The sequence below is a fragment of the Oryctolagus cuniculus genome, chromosome 5 (assembly GCF_964237555.1).
Source record: "Oryctolagus cuniculus chromosome 5, mOryCun1.1, whole genome shotgun sequence".
Lineage (NCBI taxonomy): Eukaryota > Metazoa > Chordata > Mammalia > Lagomorpha > Leporidae > Oryctolagus > Oryctolagus cuniculus.
In genome coordinates, this window is record NC_091436.1 from 55,222,364 (window position 1) to 55,236,614 (window position 14,251).

A 14,251-nucleotide genomic window follows, 5' to 3' on the forward strand; every position below is an offset into this window, starting at 1 on the left:
TTGTATTCAATTGGCTAGTATTTTGTTGAGGATTTTAAAATCTGTGTTCACCAGGGATATTGATCTATAGGTCTCTTTCTTTGTTGTATCTTTTTCTGGCTTTGGAATTAACCAAAGCTGGCCTCATGAAAGGAGTTTGGGAAGATTTACTCCATTTCAAATGTTTTTAATAGCTTGAGAAGAATTTGGAATTAGTTCTTCTTTAAAAGTTTGGTAGAATTCACCAGTGAAGTGATTCAGTTCTGAGCTTTTCCTTGTTGGGAGGGTCTATATTACTAATTAAATCTCTGTGATGATTATTGGTCTATTTAGGTTTTATGTGTTTTCATGACTCGATTGTAGTAGATTGTATGTGTCCAGGAATCTATCCATTTTTTCTAGATTCTCCAATTTGTTGGCATATAGCTGTCCATAGTAATTCCTGATGATTCCTTTTATTTCTGTGCTGTCCATTGTCACATCCCCATCTTCATTCTGATTTTATTAATTTGGGTCTTCTTCCTTTGTTTTGGTTAGTAGGACCAATGCTGTATCAATTTTGTTTATTTTTTCAAAAAATAGCTCTTCATGTCACTGACCTTTTGTATTTTTTTTTGTCTCCGTTTTCTTTGTTTCCTCTCTAATTTTAATTACTTCTTTATTCCTACTAACTTTGAGTTTGATTTATTATTGTTTTTCTAGGTCCATGAGATGCACTGATAACTCATTTATTTGACACCTTTTCAATTGAATAATGTAGGCAAAATTGCTATAAACTTAGCCCTTTTAATCCTGCTTTTTGTTTTTGATATTTTGTATTGTCATCTTCATTCATTTCCTGGAATTTTTAAAACTTCTCCTTTGATTTCTTCTTTTTTTATTTTTAACTTTTATTTAATGAATATAAATTTCCAAAGTACAGCTTATGGATTACAATGGCTTCCCCCCCATAACATCCCTCCCACCTGCAACCCTCCCCTTTCCCACTCCCTCTCCCCTTCCATTCACATCAAGATTCATTTTCAGTTCTCTTTATATACAGAAGATCAGTTTAGCATACATTAAGTAAAGATTTCAACAGTTTGCTCCCACACAGAAACATAAAGTGAAAAATACTGTTTGAGTACTAGTTATAGCATTAAATCTCAACGTACAGCACACTAAGGACAGAGATCCTACATGAGGAGTAAGTGCACAGTGACTCCTGTTGTTGACTTAACAAATTGACACTCTTGTTTATGGCCTCAGTAATCACCCTAGGCTCTTGTCATGAGCTGCCAAGGCTATGGAAGCCCCCTGAGTTCACGGACTCTGATCATATTTAGACAAGGCCATGGTCAAAGTGGAAGTTCTCTCCTCCCTTCAGAGAAAGGTACCTCCTTCTTGGATGACCTGTTCTTTCCACTGGGATCTCACTCACGGAGATCTTTCGTTTAGGTCATTTTTTTTTTCCCCAGAGTGTCTTGTCTTTCCATGCCTGAAATACTCTCATGGGCTTTTCAGCCGGGTCCGAATGCCTTAAGGGCTGATTCTGAGGCCAGAGTGCTGTTTAGGACATCTGCCATTCTATGGGTCTGCTGTGTATCTCACTTCCCATGTTGGATCGTTCTCTCCCTTTTTAATTCTATCAGCTAGTATTTGCAGACACTAGTCTTGTTTATGTGATCCCTTTGTTTCTTAGTCCTATCATTATGATCAATTGTGAACAGAAATTCATCACTGGGAGTAGTGAGATGGCATTAGTTCATGCCGCCTTGATGGGATTGAATTGAAATCCCTGGTATGTTTCTAACTCTACCATTTGACGTAAGTCAGCTTGAGCATGTCCCGAATTGCACATCTCTTCCCTCTCTTTTGATTTCTTCTATGACCCACTGTTTGTTCAGTAGTGTGTTGTTCAGTCTCCATGTGTTTGTATATGTTCTGGAGTTTCTTAAATTGTTAATTTACAGCTTTAATCCACTATGGTCAAAAAAGATACCTGGTATGATTTTAATTTTTTTGAATTTAAACTTGCTTTATGGCCTAGAAGATGATCTATTTTAGACAAAGTTCCACTCACTGATGAAAAGAATGTGTATTCTGCACCTGTGGGATAAAATGTTCTGTAGATATCAGTTAGGTCCATTTGGTCCGTGGTGTAGATTAGATCTTTTGTTTCTTTTTAGATTTTTTGTCTAGTTAATCTGACCATTGATGAAAGTGGAGTGTTGACATTACCCACTATAATTGTACTGGAATCTATATTTCCCTTTAGATCTATTAACATTACTTTTAAATAAAAAGGTGCCAATGCAGGCATTGGGTGCATATACATTTACTATAGTCACATATTCCTGTTAAATTGATTCCTCAATCATTACATAAAGCCCTTTTTTCTCTTAACAGTTTTTGTGTCAAAGTCTACTTTGTCTGGTATTAGGATGACCACTCCTGCTCTTTTTTGCTTTCTGTTAGCATGGAATATGTTTTTCTATCCTTGTACTTTCCGTCTGTGTTTGTGAGGATTTTTTTTGTAGGAAGCAAATAAAAAAATTAATCCATTCATCCAGACCATGAATTTTTTTATTTTTTAACTTTTATTTAATAAATATAAAGTTCCAAAGTACAGCTTATGGATTACAATGGCTTTTTCGCCCCCCATAACCTCCCTCCTACCTGCAACCCTCCCCTCTCCCATTCCATTCACATCAAGATTCATTTTCAATTCTCTTTATATACAGAAGATCAGTTTAGCATACATTAAGTAAAGATTTCAACAGTTTGCTCCCACACAGAAACATAAAGTGAAAAATACTGTTTGAGTACTAGTTATAGCATTAAATCTCAACGTACAGCACACTAAGGACAGAGATCCTACATGAGGAGTAAGTGCACAGTGACTCCTGTTGTTGACTTAACAAATTGACACTCTTGTTTATGGCCTCAGTAATCACCCTAGGCTCTTGTCATGAGCTGCCAAAGCTATGGAAGCCCCCTGAGTTCACGGACTCTGATCATATTTAGACAAGGCCATGGTCAAAGTGGAAGTTCTCTCCTCCCTTCAGAGAAAGGTACCTCCTTCTTGGATGACCTGTTCTTTCCACTGCGATCTCACTCACGGAGATCTTTCATTTGCACACCATAAATTTTAATTGGAGAATTTAGGCCATTTACATTCAAATTTACTATTGATAAGTAACAACTTGGCCTTGCCATTTGTCCATAAATATTGCTATTATTCACTTTGGGTTTCCTTTGTATTTTTATTAGTATATTTTTTGCCTTCACATTCTTTAATAACTATCTTACTGTGTTTCTGGGTGTAGCACATCCTCAAGCATCATTTGTAAGGCTGAATGAGTCATGACAAATTCAATTTCCATTTGTTTTGGAGTCTTTATTTCACCTTCATTCATAAATGAAAGCTTTGCAGGGTATAGTATCTGGGTTGACAGTTTTTTTTTTTTCTCTTAAGACTTGGAATATATCTTGCCATTCTCTCCTAGCCTGTAGGGTTTCTGATGAGAAATCAGCTGTCAATCTGAATGGAGATCCTCTGAAGGTAATCTGGCATTACTCTTGTGCACATTTTAGAATCGTTTCTTTATGCCTTACTGTTAAAAGCTTGAAACAGTGCTTCATGGTGAAGACCTTTTCTAATCAAGTCTATTATGAGTTCTGTGAGTTTCATATTTGGATGTGCCTTTCTTCTTCAAATTAGGGGTATTTTCTGTTATTATTTCACTGAATATGTATTCTAATATGTTCTATTTTTCTACACCTTTCAGGAACTCCTAAGACATATATGTTAGATTGTTTTATATTAACACATAAAACTTGAGTGCTGTTTTCAATTTTTCTCATTTTTTCTTTGCCTGACTGAGATATTTCCAAAGGTTTGTCTTCAAGCTCAGATATTCTTTTTTCTGCCTCATCAAATTTGTTGTTAAGGATTCCCAATGTATTTTTATTTGACACATTGAATTCTTAATTTCTAATATTTCAATTCAATTTCTCTTCAATATCTCCATCTCATGGGAAATTTTTTTCCATGTCATGTCGGAATTTATTTTAGTCATGAATTTGCTTCTTACTTGTTTTGAGTAATATTTTGATTGGTTTTCCAAGTTCCTTTTCAGGCATACCCTGAAATGACCTGATGCATGTCACCAATCTCTTCATCTTCACATTCTAATATTGAAGAGTTGTGTTCCTTTGGGATAGGCATATTGTCTTCCTTGTTCGTGTTTCTCATGTTTGTACTGTTATTTTTAGACATTTGTGGAACTGCTTGTTTTTCTCCTCTGATGACTTTATCTTTGGTTCTGTGAATCAGTAGAATGTTCCTTCAGTGCATCTTCAGAGGCATGTGCTGGGTGGGGCCAGGGAGCTCTGGTCAGTGCTTGGGGTGGTTCTAAAGTCCGGGTTGAAATTTATGTTGTGTATGGTAGATCTTTATTGCCAGTAAAGGGGAGGGTATGCTAAATTTGGAATCATTGCCTCACTTCCTCTTTGCTGAGGTGATCAATGCCCAGGGCCAGCCCACAGTGGCTACACATCCCACACATGCATTCACAAGAAACACTTAAAATATCTCTGTGGTTTTCAGTGTGAGCATTGAATCCTCTGCAGCAGCCTACCTCAGCAGTTAGGGAACTCTGAACCTCTGGACCCAGACAGAGATCACCCAAAGACCTAGCTACACTCCACACCCAATTGTGCAGTGGCAGAACTCCTAAAGCCATAGAGTACAGGGCTCCTACCGTCACAGGGAGTAGGGAATCCACTCTCAACCCTATGAGGCTGCTCTGTCCTTGGAGAGAGATATTTTCTCAGGTCCAGATGCCTTCAGTGTTCTGCTTTGCAGTTTGAGTACATGCATCAGTGATATGGAGGGAGGTAAGTGCTTACAGGCTTAAGTGGGCTCTCTGCCCCCTGCCAAACCTCTGTCCCAGACTCAAAGTCAATGGAGACCACTGAATTATCCCTCAGATAAAGTCCCCTATCACCTGTAAGTAAGCCAAGGCAGCCTATACTCATCTTTTAAAATGACACTTCCTCCCTGCTATTTGCCTGGAGCCCTTATACGGGAGGAGAAGAATGGGAAGCAGGCAATGTGTTCTCACATAATAGGTTTAGGTGGGCACCCTGCCCCTCACTATTGCTCCAGAGAAGACTGAAAGTGCTTGTGGTCCACAAGGTCCTCTCTCAGGCAACATCACTAATGACATGGGCTGCCATAGTCTCCTCCCATTTCTCTTTAAGAAAATCCTTATTTCTTCCACAAAGAAGAAAACAGGAAATCATAAGCAACCGTATTATAAATTATGTTATTGTTTATGGTTGAATTAGTGATCTGTTTTCACTTAGTACCATCCTTTGTCTTCCTTTATTTTCTTTATAAAAGCACTACAATTTTTATAGTTACCCTATCCACCTTGGCTCACTTTATGCCAGGCTATATGCATGCTGACAATCTCAAAGCAAGTATAGACTGTTTCATTCTCTCCAGCCCATTTTGTAATATCTTTCCAAAACATACTGATAGAGAGACACAATATGAGGTTTTTCTCTGAATTTAATTTTGAAATCCACATTGTACCCTAAAAATATGGATATGGGGCATGAAACACAAGTATGATTCCCTTTTGATCATCATGAATTCATCATCTTTTTAAAATTAATTAGAACACCAGTGAGTTGATATATTAATTTAAATCATTTAGATTCTACTTTTCAGTATTAGCAAGTGGTTACATGGTAATTATCAAAGTCAGAGGGTCTTCAATACCAGCGGTAAATCAAAAAGCAGACTCTGCTTCCTTTTTTTTATTTGTGAAAAGACTAGATATGAATCCAGGATTATCATGTGAGAACTCTGCCATATGTTGTAGAGTGCTCCTGTGAGTGCTATTCTTAGCACACAGTAGGCTCTCAAATATTTTATCAATTTGGTATTGTATGCCAGATTCAGAATTTACTATTGTAATTATCAATTGAACTAAATTTTAATGTGCAGTAGGTTGTGAATGAATGAGAATAGCAAGAAAAAAAATCATCACATTATCTTGGCTTGATTCCTTAATGTACTAACAGGTAGATAATGAAGATATCTATGAATCTAAACATGAAATAAAGCTGCCGGTGAAGTGGACTGCACCTGAAGCCATTCGTTCTAATAAATTCAGCATTAAGTCCGATGTGTGGTCATTTGGAATCCTTCTTTATGAAATCATTACTTATGGCAAAATGCCTTATAGTGGTGAGTAATTAATTCTGAAGTGGGCCTTTCTGCTGCAGGTCACTTATTTAGGTGTGACTTTAACTGCTTTGTCCAGACTTAGAGGGCAGAGTTATGACGCTGACCATAGCATGTACCTGTGGGAGCCTGAAAGATAAAATTTGATGATGATAATTTGCATTAATGAGGTGGTTTATTGCTTCCTTCTCCTTTGCTCTTGAATTGCAGTCTTATAGACATTACTTGCTTCAGGATTTAGTTTAATCTCTGCAACCTGGGAAGGTGGTATTAGACCTCATAGCTCTGCGAAAGAAAATGATGTGCTTTATAATCTAGAGTACTCATAGGAATCTATGAATTTAAGACTTTGATCTTTAACTTTTTTTCTTATTTTTGATTCAATTCTGTATTTTTTTAGGCATGACAGGTGCTCAGGTAATCCAGTTGTTGAGTCAAAACTATAGACTCCCACAACCATCTAACTGTCCAGAGCAATTCTACAACATCATGTTGGAGTGCTGGAATGCAGAGCCAAAGGAACGACCGACATTTGAGACATTGCATTGGAAGCTTGAGGACTATTTTGAAACAGACTCTTCATATTCAGATACAAATAACTTCATAAGTTGAACACTGAAGAACATCAAATAATGAAGTAGTAAAAAATGGAATAATCAATTCAAGGAATACGATCTTATCAACCAAATACACAATCATTTATCTTGACATATTCAAGTGATAGGGTAAATTTTGGCTGTGTAACCTAAAAAAGGTTATGTGTGCATTTTATTGAGTGAACAACACTACTGGACAGTCTAATATGTGATTTTATCACTGCCTAGTCAATCAATCAAACACACTAAACAAAGTTATTTTTCTTTTTAAGAGCTACTTCCACTTCTATTTATTGTTTGAAATGCTGGTCAAGTGAATCAACAGATGATAGTCAATTTTTACTCAGTGACTGTTGTTGCATTTTCCTGTTTACTGATTAGAGTGGTTATTCATTATTCCTCGGATTGCTGAATCCCATCAGGCTGTTATTATGAAGGAATTTGATTGCTTTGCTGCACAGCAGGACCTGTGCTTTGAGGTTTTCTTTCTCTCTTTTAAAATATCCTGTAACTACAATGATGGCAAAGTCATGTTAAATGACTTGATTGTACTTGAAGTAATTGCACATATTTTTCCTTTGAGTAAAAAAATGAAGCAGCTGTTGAGAAAAAGAATTAAAATCTCTCTCATTTTGTAGAAGGAAATGATGGAATTTTTCTATACCTCAGTATGTGTCATCTGAGAATCATCTACATTAGTTTTAATCTCTTAATGTTAAGAATTAGGTTGCAAAGCTGATGAGTTGTTTGGTACAGAAGTAAGTGAGAAATATTTATAGCCCACACAGTAAGAAATAGGTATCAAGGTAGTTTAGGAAAATGAGAGAAGTAGGATTATGATGGTGTAGAACTTTTGAGTACCTTTTTTTAAAAAAAAAAATACTTCTGGTTCATAAGCTAGATTTACAAATGGAATAAAACTCAGGTCAAGATCTATTTCAGGTCTCGAGGCTGCAAATAATGTCTGAATATGTTTATGAAATTATAGTTTTTTGTCTGGTGGGGCAGGAGAGTTTCTCATATCTTCAATTTGCATTAACCTTTGTAGCAATATTGCCATCTTCTTAAGCAATGAGTGCTTCAAATTCTCTGCTCCACCACGTGAACAGCAAGGCTTCTCCAAGGTGATGTCAAAATCAATAAAGATTCAAACACTTTTCTGATCTGCAGAAACATATATGAAAAAACCCATAAGAAAATAGGAAAATTTTGAGTTTATCTTTCAATTTTCCTCAAAAGGGAAAAGCATATCTTAAAAATTATAGGAACCCTAACAAGTAGATTTAGCAATACATAAATTTGTGAACTCTTAACTGGGAGACAGGAAATAGAAAGGGATCCATGTACAATACCATTAGTAGTTTGATGATATGAATGAAGACCCACGTCCTTTCCAGTTCTCACCTCTGCCATCAGCACTGGTCTCATGCTCATCCTCACAAATGGCTCTCAGTGGTAACTGGGGACCCTTGTTCTCTGTTCCACATTTGGCAGGAAAAAGTGGGACATCTCTTTTGCTAGCTTGCATATAAATCACTCTCATTTCTCTGTTCAGGCAAACATGGGTCATTCTAGGACCAATAATAGATATAATATGCATGCTATGTACTCTTTGTCTTAGGAAGTCTGCCACCCATGCTGGTCACCTTCCTCAGAGACAAGTTAGGAGATTTAGTTTATCTGAATAAAATTAGAGATTAAATGCTGCATATGTATCCATTAAGGAGAAAATCCCCCTTGATGAATTAACTATTAGGATTCATGTATATTCATATGCATGATCTCATCTCTCCTTTGTCACTTATATGTGACATGTAGGTGCGTGCATATACATTCTGGCTTTTTGGGTGAACTTATACTAAGATTGGTCATATGAAGCTAAAGATACAGAACTCATAGAACAACTGATTCCTTTATAAGTAGGAAATATTTGTGAGATAAACTTAATACTAATGTTTTTAATCAGATTACTGAGTATAAGCCAACTTCAATTATTTATTTAAAGTCATTTAGTCTAGTGCAATCAAATATCAAATTATAAATAGCCAATTAGTAAAAATTAAAAGAAAATTGTTCCTTTTTTGGAGTTCATTTCTTCAGGCTCAGTTCTATTTGGGCATATATAGAAATAAATGGAAATATTTCCATTTCGTTGTGAAAATTCAACTACTGTCTAATCTGTCTTTTGTAGTAGCTAATAATAATAAATTTTTTAGTAAGAGCTGATTTTTTAAATATAAAATGAAGGTTATCCTTTTCTGTTTTAATACCACTTGAAGCCTGTTTAACATACTGCATTTGATTCTTGGGGACATTTATGTTCAAGGCTCTGTCAAAGCCATCTATTATTCTTGTTTTTACCTGATGGATCATAGAGAAAAATAATGGATACAGTTACAAGAAGCAGTAATAGATTTTTTTTAAAGCTGACATAAATTTCTCTCTCTGTATAGAATAAAAGGATCAGGAAAAGATAAGTTGAATTTTCCTTCAATGAGCCAGCTCTTGTTAAATTTACCTCCCATAAATTGTGGCAAAGCACTTTTTATGTAATGTTTTATTTATGTAATTCAGTTATTTGGAGGTGGTGGTGAAGGATGTGAATACATCATTTAATGTGCTGTTTCAAATCTCTTTTGCAAAAATTGTGAAGAATTTTTGTAATAGGAAAATTCCAAAATTCCATTAAGCCCCTTTTGAGAAGGGAATGAAGGAACTAGGTTTAAATTACCTAAGGTCAAAATAGCACAGGGTGGATTCCTAATAGTCATGTATCCTGAATAGTTTGTCATAAAAAACAAAGGTATAGTCAAAGTGAGCAGAAATCTGCAAGCTGGGCTGTGGGAATGTACGGCCTCAACAGATGTCAGAGCACAATTCTGTGGGGAAATATCAAGCTGGGTCCACTCACAGCTTCTACTCCCAACATGTTCTGCGTGGTGACCACATGGAGCCAGTGAACCGTGAGGGGCCCAAACTCTTTCAGCTCTCTGGTGGCCTAAAGTAAACCATTGCCCTTGGAAGGATGCCTTACTCTCACTCAGCTGGAGCTTCCTGGAGGAAGCAGGGCCCAGCTGGTATTCCAAGGCTTATCAAGCATATGCCATACCTGCCACCACGTTTTTCTTGGTCCAGTTGAGCACAGATTTCTAGATGAAAGGCCTTGCTGGTAGTGTTTTTTTGGCGGCAATATAGGTCCCTTTGTAAAACATGTTAAATGTCTAGAATGGTGAGTATTTGGGTACTTTATTCAAATTACAATATCATGATCTCTGATTGAAAAGGTCACTCTTCAAAAATTAAATGAAGTTGATACAGCTGAGTGAATATTGGACTTGCCAGTGGTCTCATCTGGAAATGTTCAGGTTCTTGTATTTACCCCCGACCACAAAAAAAGAAAAAAGCTGAAAATTTTGGTGGAGAAATCTATAACTACTTTAAATCCATGACTCCAACAATATTTTTATAGTATCATCTTTTCACTGACTACCTTGACAGTTCTTCAGATTTTTTCTTTTTTATAGTAAGGAAATGATGTTTGTAGAGTATCAAATTATTTATTAAATTCATAAAGAAACTACAAAATAAAAATAGTATGTAAACTATGTATATCAGAGCCTTTAACAAGTTTAGATTCAGTCTGAACTCAAATAACATTATCTATATAGGAGTTATAAAATTAAGCTATATGGAAAAAGATGAACAATCATTTACATTACTCTTCTTGACTAGCTAGTTAATTTATCCATTAGCTACCTAAAACAACAGACTTCAAAGTAACATCTTTTTTCTTCTCCTGGAAAATAATCAGCTCTTCCAGAAAAGATAACCAATCTCAAACATGCCTTAAGTGTCTACCTAGGTTTATGTAGTAGATTCATGAAACCAAATGTTAGGAAAAAATAGTTGAAAACAACTAACACTGCACTGCTTGCAAGAGGTTGAATATTGTTTTGTAATGTTTTTTTGATTATCACAATAGAGGCTCTGATTATAATGTTTGTGAATGATAAAACTTCTCAGTATTAACCAAGTTGTTTCATTTATATGGTCCACAAAATTTCAGGGTAAAATGACACTGTAGCTTTCAACCAGTTTTCAAAATTTACATTTAATTACGGAATCAGAAAATGGGAAATAAAACTGATTAGCCAAATTACTATATTTACAGGTACTACAAATTTTTGTCTCTTAAAAACATACATATTTCTATAGTGAAATCTTTTATATGTAATTGTGTAACTACATCTGAATGTATATGACATGATTAATTATATATATATATATATATATATAGCAAGAAGGCTTTTTAAATACTTCCTTTTTTTTATAACTAGAGCCTGGGCTCTTTTTTTTTTTTTTTTTTTTTTTTTTTGACAGGTAGAGATAGAGATAGTGAGAGAGAGAGACAGAGAGAATTAAAATACTTCCTTTAATTGTATCATACATTATTGCTGTTACTTACCTTGATTCAAAAACAACTCTTTAAATTTTCTCTTAATATTTCTTTTTTTAAAAAACTTTTATTTAATAAATACAAATTTCCAAAGTACAACTTCTAGATTACAGTGGATTTTTCCCCCCATAACTTCCCTCCCACCTGCAACCCTCCACTTTCCTGCTCCCTCTTCCCTTCCATTCACATCAAGATTCATTTTCAATTATCTTTATATACAGAAGATCAATTTAGTATATACTAAGTAAAGATTTCAACAGTTTGCACCCACACAGAAACACAAAGTGTAAAGTACTGTTTGAGTACTTGTTATAGCGTTAATTTACATTGTACAACACATTAAGGACAGAGATCCTATATGGGGAGTAAGTGCACAGTGACTCCTGTTGTTGATTTAACAATTGACACTCTTGTTTATGGCATCAGTAATCCCCTGAAGCTCTTGTCATGAGTTGCCATGGCTATGGAAGCCTCTTGAGTTCGCCAACTCTGATCTTATTTAGACAAGGTTATAGTCAAAGTGGAAGTTCTCTCCTCCCTTCAGAGAAATGTACTTCCTTCTTTGATGCCCCTTTCTGCTGGGATCTCACTCATGGAGATTTTTATTTATTTATTTATTTTGCCAAAGTGTCTTGGCTTTCCATGCCTGAAATACTCTCATGGGCTTTTTAGCTGGATCTGAATGCCTTAAGGGCTGATTCTGAGGCCAGAGTGCTGTTTAGGACATCTGCCATTCTATGAGTCTGCTGTGCATCCTGCTTCCCATGTTGGATCGTTCTCTCCTTTTTAATTCTATCAGTTAGTATTAGCAGACACTAGTCTTGTTTATGTGATCCCTTTGACTCTTAATCCTATCATAATCAATTGTGAACGGAAATTGATCACTTGGACTAGTGAGATGGCATTGATACATGCCACCTTGATGGGATTGAATTGGAATCCTCTGGCACATTTCTAATTCTACTGTTTGGGGCAAGTCCGATTGAGGATGTGCTGGACTGTACATCTCCTCCCTCTCTTATTCCCGCTCTTATATTTAACAGGGATCACTTAATATTTCTAAATCTGGATTCTTTAAAATATTAAGGCAAAGATTTTCTTGAAAATATATTTTACCTGAACTGTTATCTTTATTTTGATTGAATTTGTTTAGTTATAGTAATTACATCAAATTGATTATTTTTAACGTGGCTTTTAAAAGTTGACTATTTCAGAAGTCAAGTGCTTGAGGGTCCACAACATAATTTTTATATATTTCAAAGTAATTAAAATGTCTCTGCTGATTACAATAAAAAGTTTCATTTGTATGATATAGGAGGTAAGGCTGTGAATACAGGGAATATGAGCTTGTCTATACCACATACTCACTGCAGGTCACCTGCATCCTGTTACCTTTCTGAGAGACTGAGGCTGATGGAAAATATACCAGCATTTTAGCAGCTCAAGGTTGCCAAAGCAACATGAAAGAAAGTCAGCCGGACTTCTAGGAAAATTCCATGGAAAGGGACAGAGAGCCTGCATGGTCATTTTTTTTTTTTTTTTTTTTTTTGTCTTTCCCTCTTTGTTATGTGTTAGACCTAGCACTCAGATTGAGAAGAAAACTTAAAGATGGAAATCACTTCTAAGTAGGATCTGGTTCCCTGAGAGGAAAGCGTCCAAGCCGGCCTTGGACTGCAGACCCCAGGGACTCTACTACAGGAAAGCAGAAGTGTTATGCTACAAAAGTAACTGTTACTTGTGGTCTATATCTAGAGATCAAAATGCACCGTTACTGATAGATTGTTTATTTAAGAACTTCATCCTACCAGGTATTGGAAGAAGTCTCAGTTGTTTATGGGCTCTTTCACCAAGTCCTACAAGCTTATGATGTGTTAAGGCACTGGTCCTGGTATGTATTTCCTGTCCATGTGACCATCTGCTAGAGATCTTGTCCTCAGCTGTCTCACGTATTTCTAGACCTTCCCAGAGGAATAATGCTAAATGCTCCTATAGCCAGCAGCAGTTCTCCCTTACACCAGACCTTGTGGAAGGGAGTTCTCCTTCACAAGGTACTGCTTCAGAAGAAATATCTGGAATCTCCTGCTTTCAGACTGGGAGTCCATTCGTTGTCCCTCCTTGTGTCTCAGAACAGGCTCTACCAACCTGTGTGTCACCTTGACTCCATTCCTCCCTGAGCCCTTGGACTCTTTAGACTTTTTTTAGAGTGTGAGTTTGAGTGGAGTAGACCAAAAGAGTGATGACTGCATTTTAGAAGCTTTGGATCCTAAAACTCTAAAGACAAAAATTTGACTCATGTTTTGCTATTCTTGATTGTAATAACCCTCCTTTTAGATAATGAATGCCTCACGCTTTACTAGCCTGATGTAGGACAGCACAGCAGAAAATACTTGAGAAACACATCAATGAATACCTTAAAACACTATCCTACCATGTAGGAAAACTAAAATTAGGAAGTACTTAATTAAGGATGTACTGAATATTATGAATGAGAAAGATGGGATTGCCATAAGAGTGAATAGCAAATACTAATAACCAGGGCTTGGGGATAAATGAAGCAGATGATGTTTATCTATAGTCTGAAGAATGAAAAGGTAGTCATGGTGAAGACATACACCCTGCAAGGGCAAATGGCGTGATACAGTTGAAGAAATGAGAGAAATCTAGTTTGATAAGACTGTAGGAGTGAGAAGGAAAGGGCATGAGTTAGGTTGGACCCCGCAAGTCCTATTCAGTCATGGAGGGTTGTATAGCTGTGGTTATAATTATAAATAATTCCACTGTTGAAACACTGAAATGCTGAAAACATTTAAATTGGTAATACAACCTAATTTGAAATTTAAAAATATTATTTTCAGGGACAGCACTATGGTGTAGTAGGCTAAGCCTCCACCTGCGGTGCAGCATCCCATATGGGTGCCAGTTTGTTTCCTGGTGGCTGCTCCTCTTCTGATCTAGCTCTCTGCTATGGCCTGGGAAAGC

General features: G+C 36.2%; 1 protein-coding gene across 1 annotated transcript in view; it reads left to right on the forward strand.

The window, feature by feature from the left end:
• Positions 1-7,461, forward strand: part of FRK (fyn related Src family tyrosine kinase) — a 129,577-nt gene extending 122,116 nt beyond the window's left edge. Inside the window, exons 7-8 of the mRNA XM_051854387.2 lie at positions 6,058-6,223; positions 6,621-7,461. Coding sequence (XP_051710347.1) covers positions 6,058-6,223; positions 6,621-6,832 — 378 coding nt within the window. The 3' untranslated portion in view covers positions 6,833-7,461. The remainder of the gene's footprint in view (positions 1-6,057; positions 6,224-6,620) is intronic.
• Positions 7,462-14,251: the final 6,790 nt, after the last annotated feature.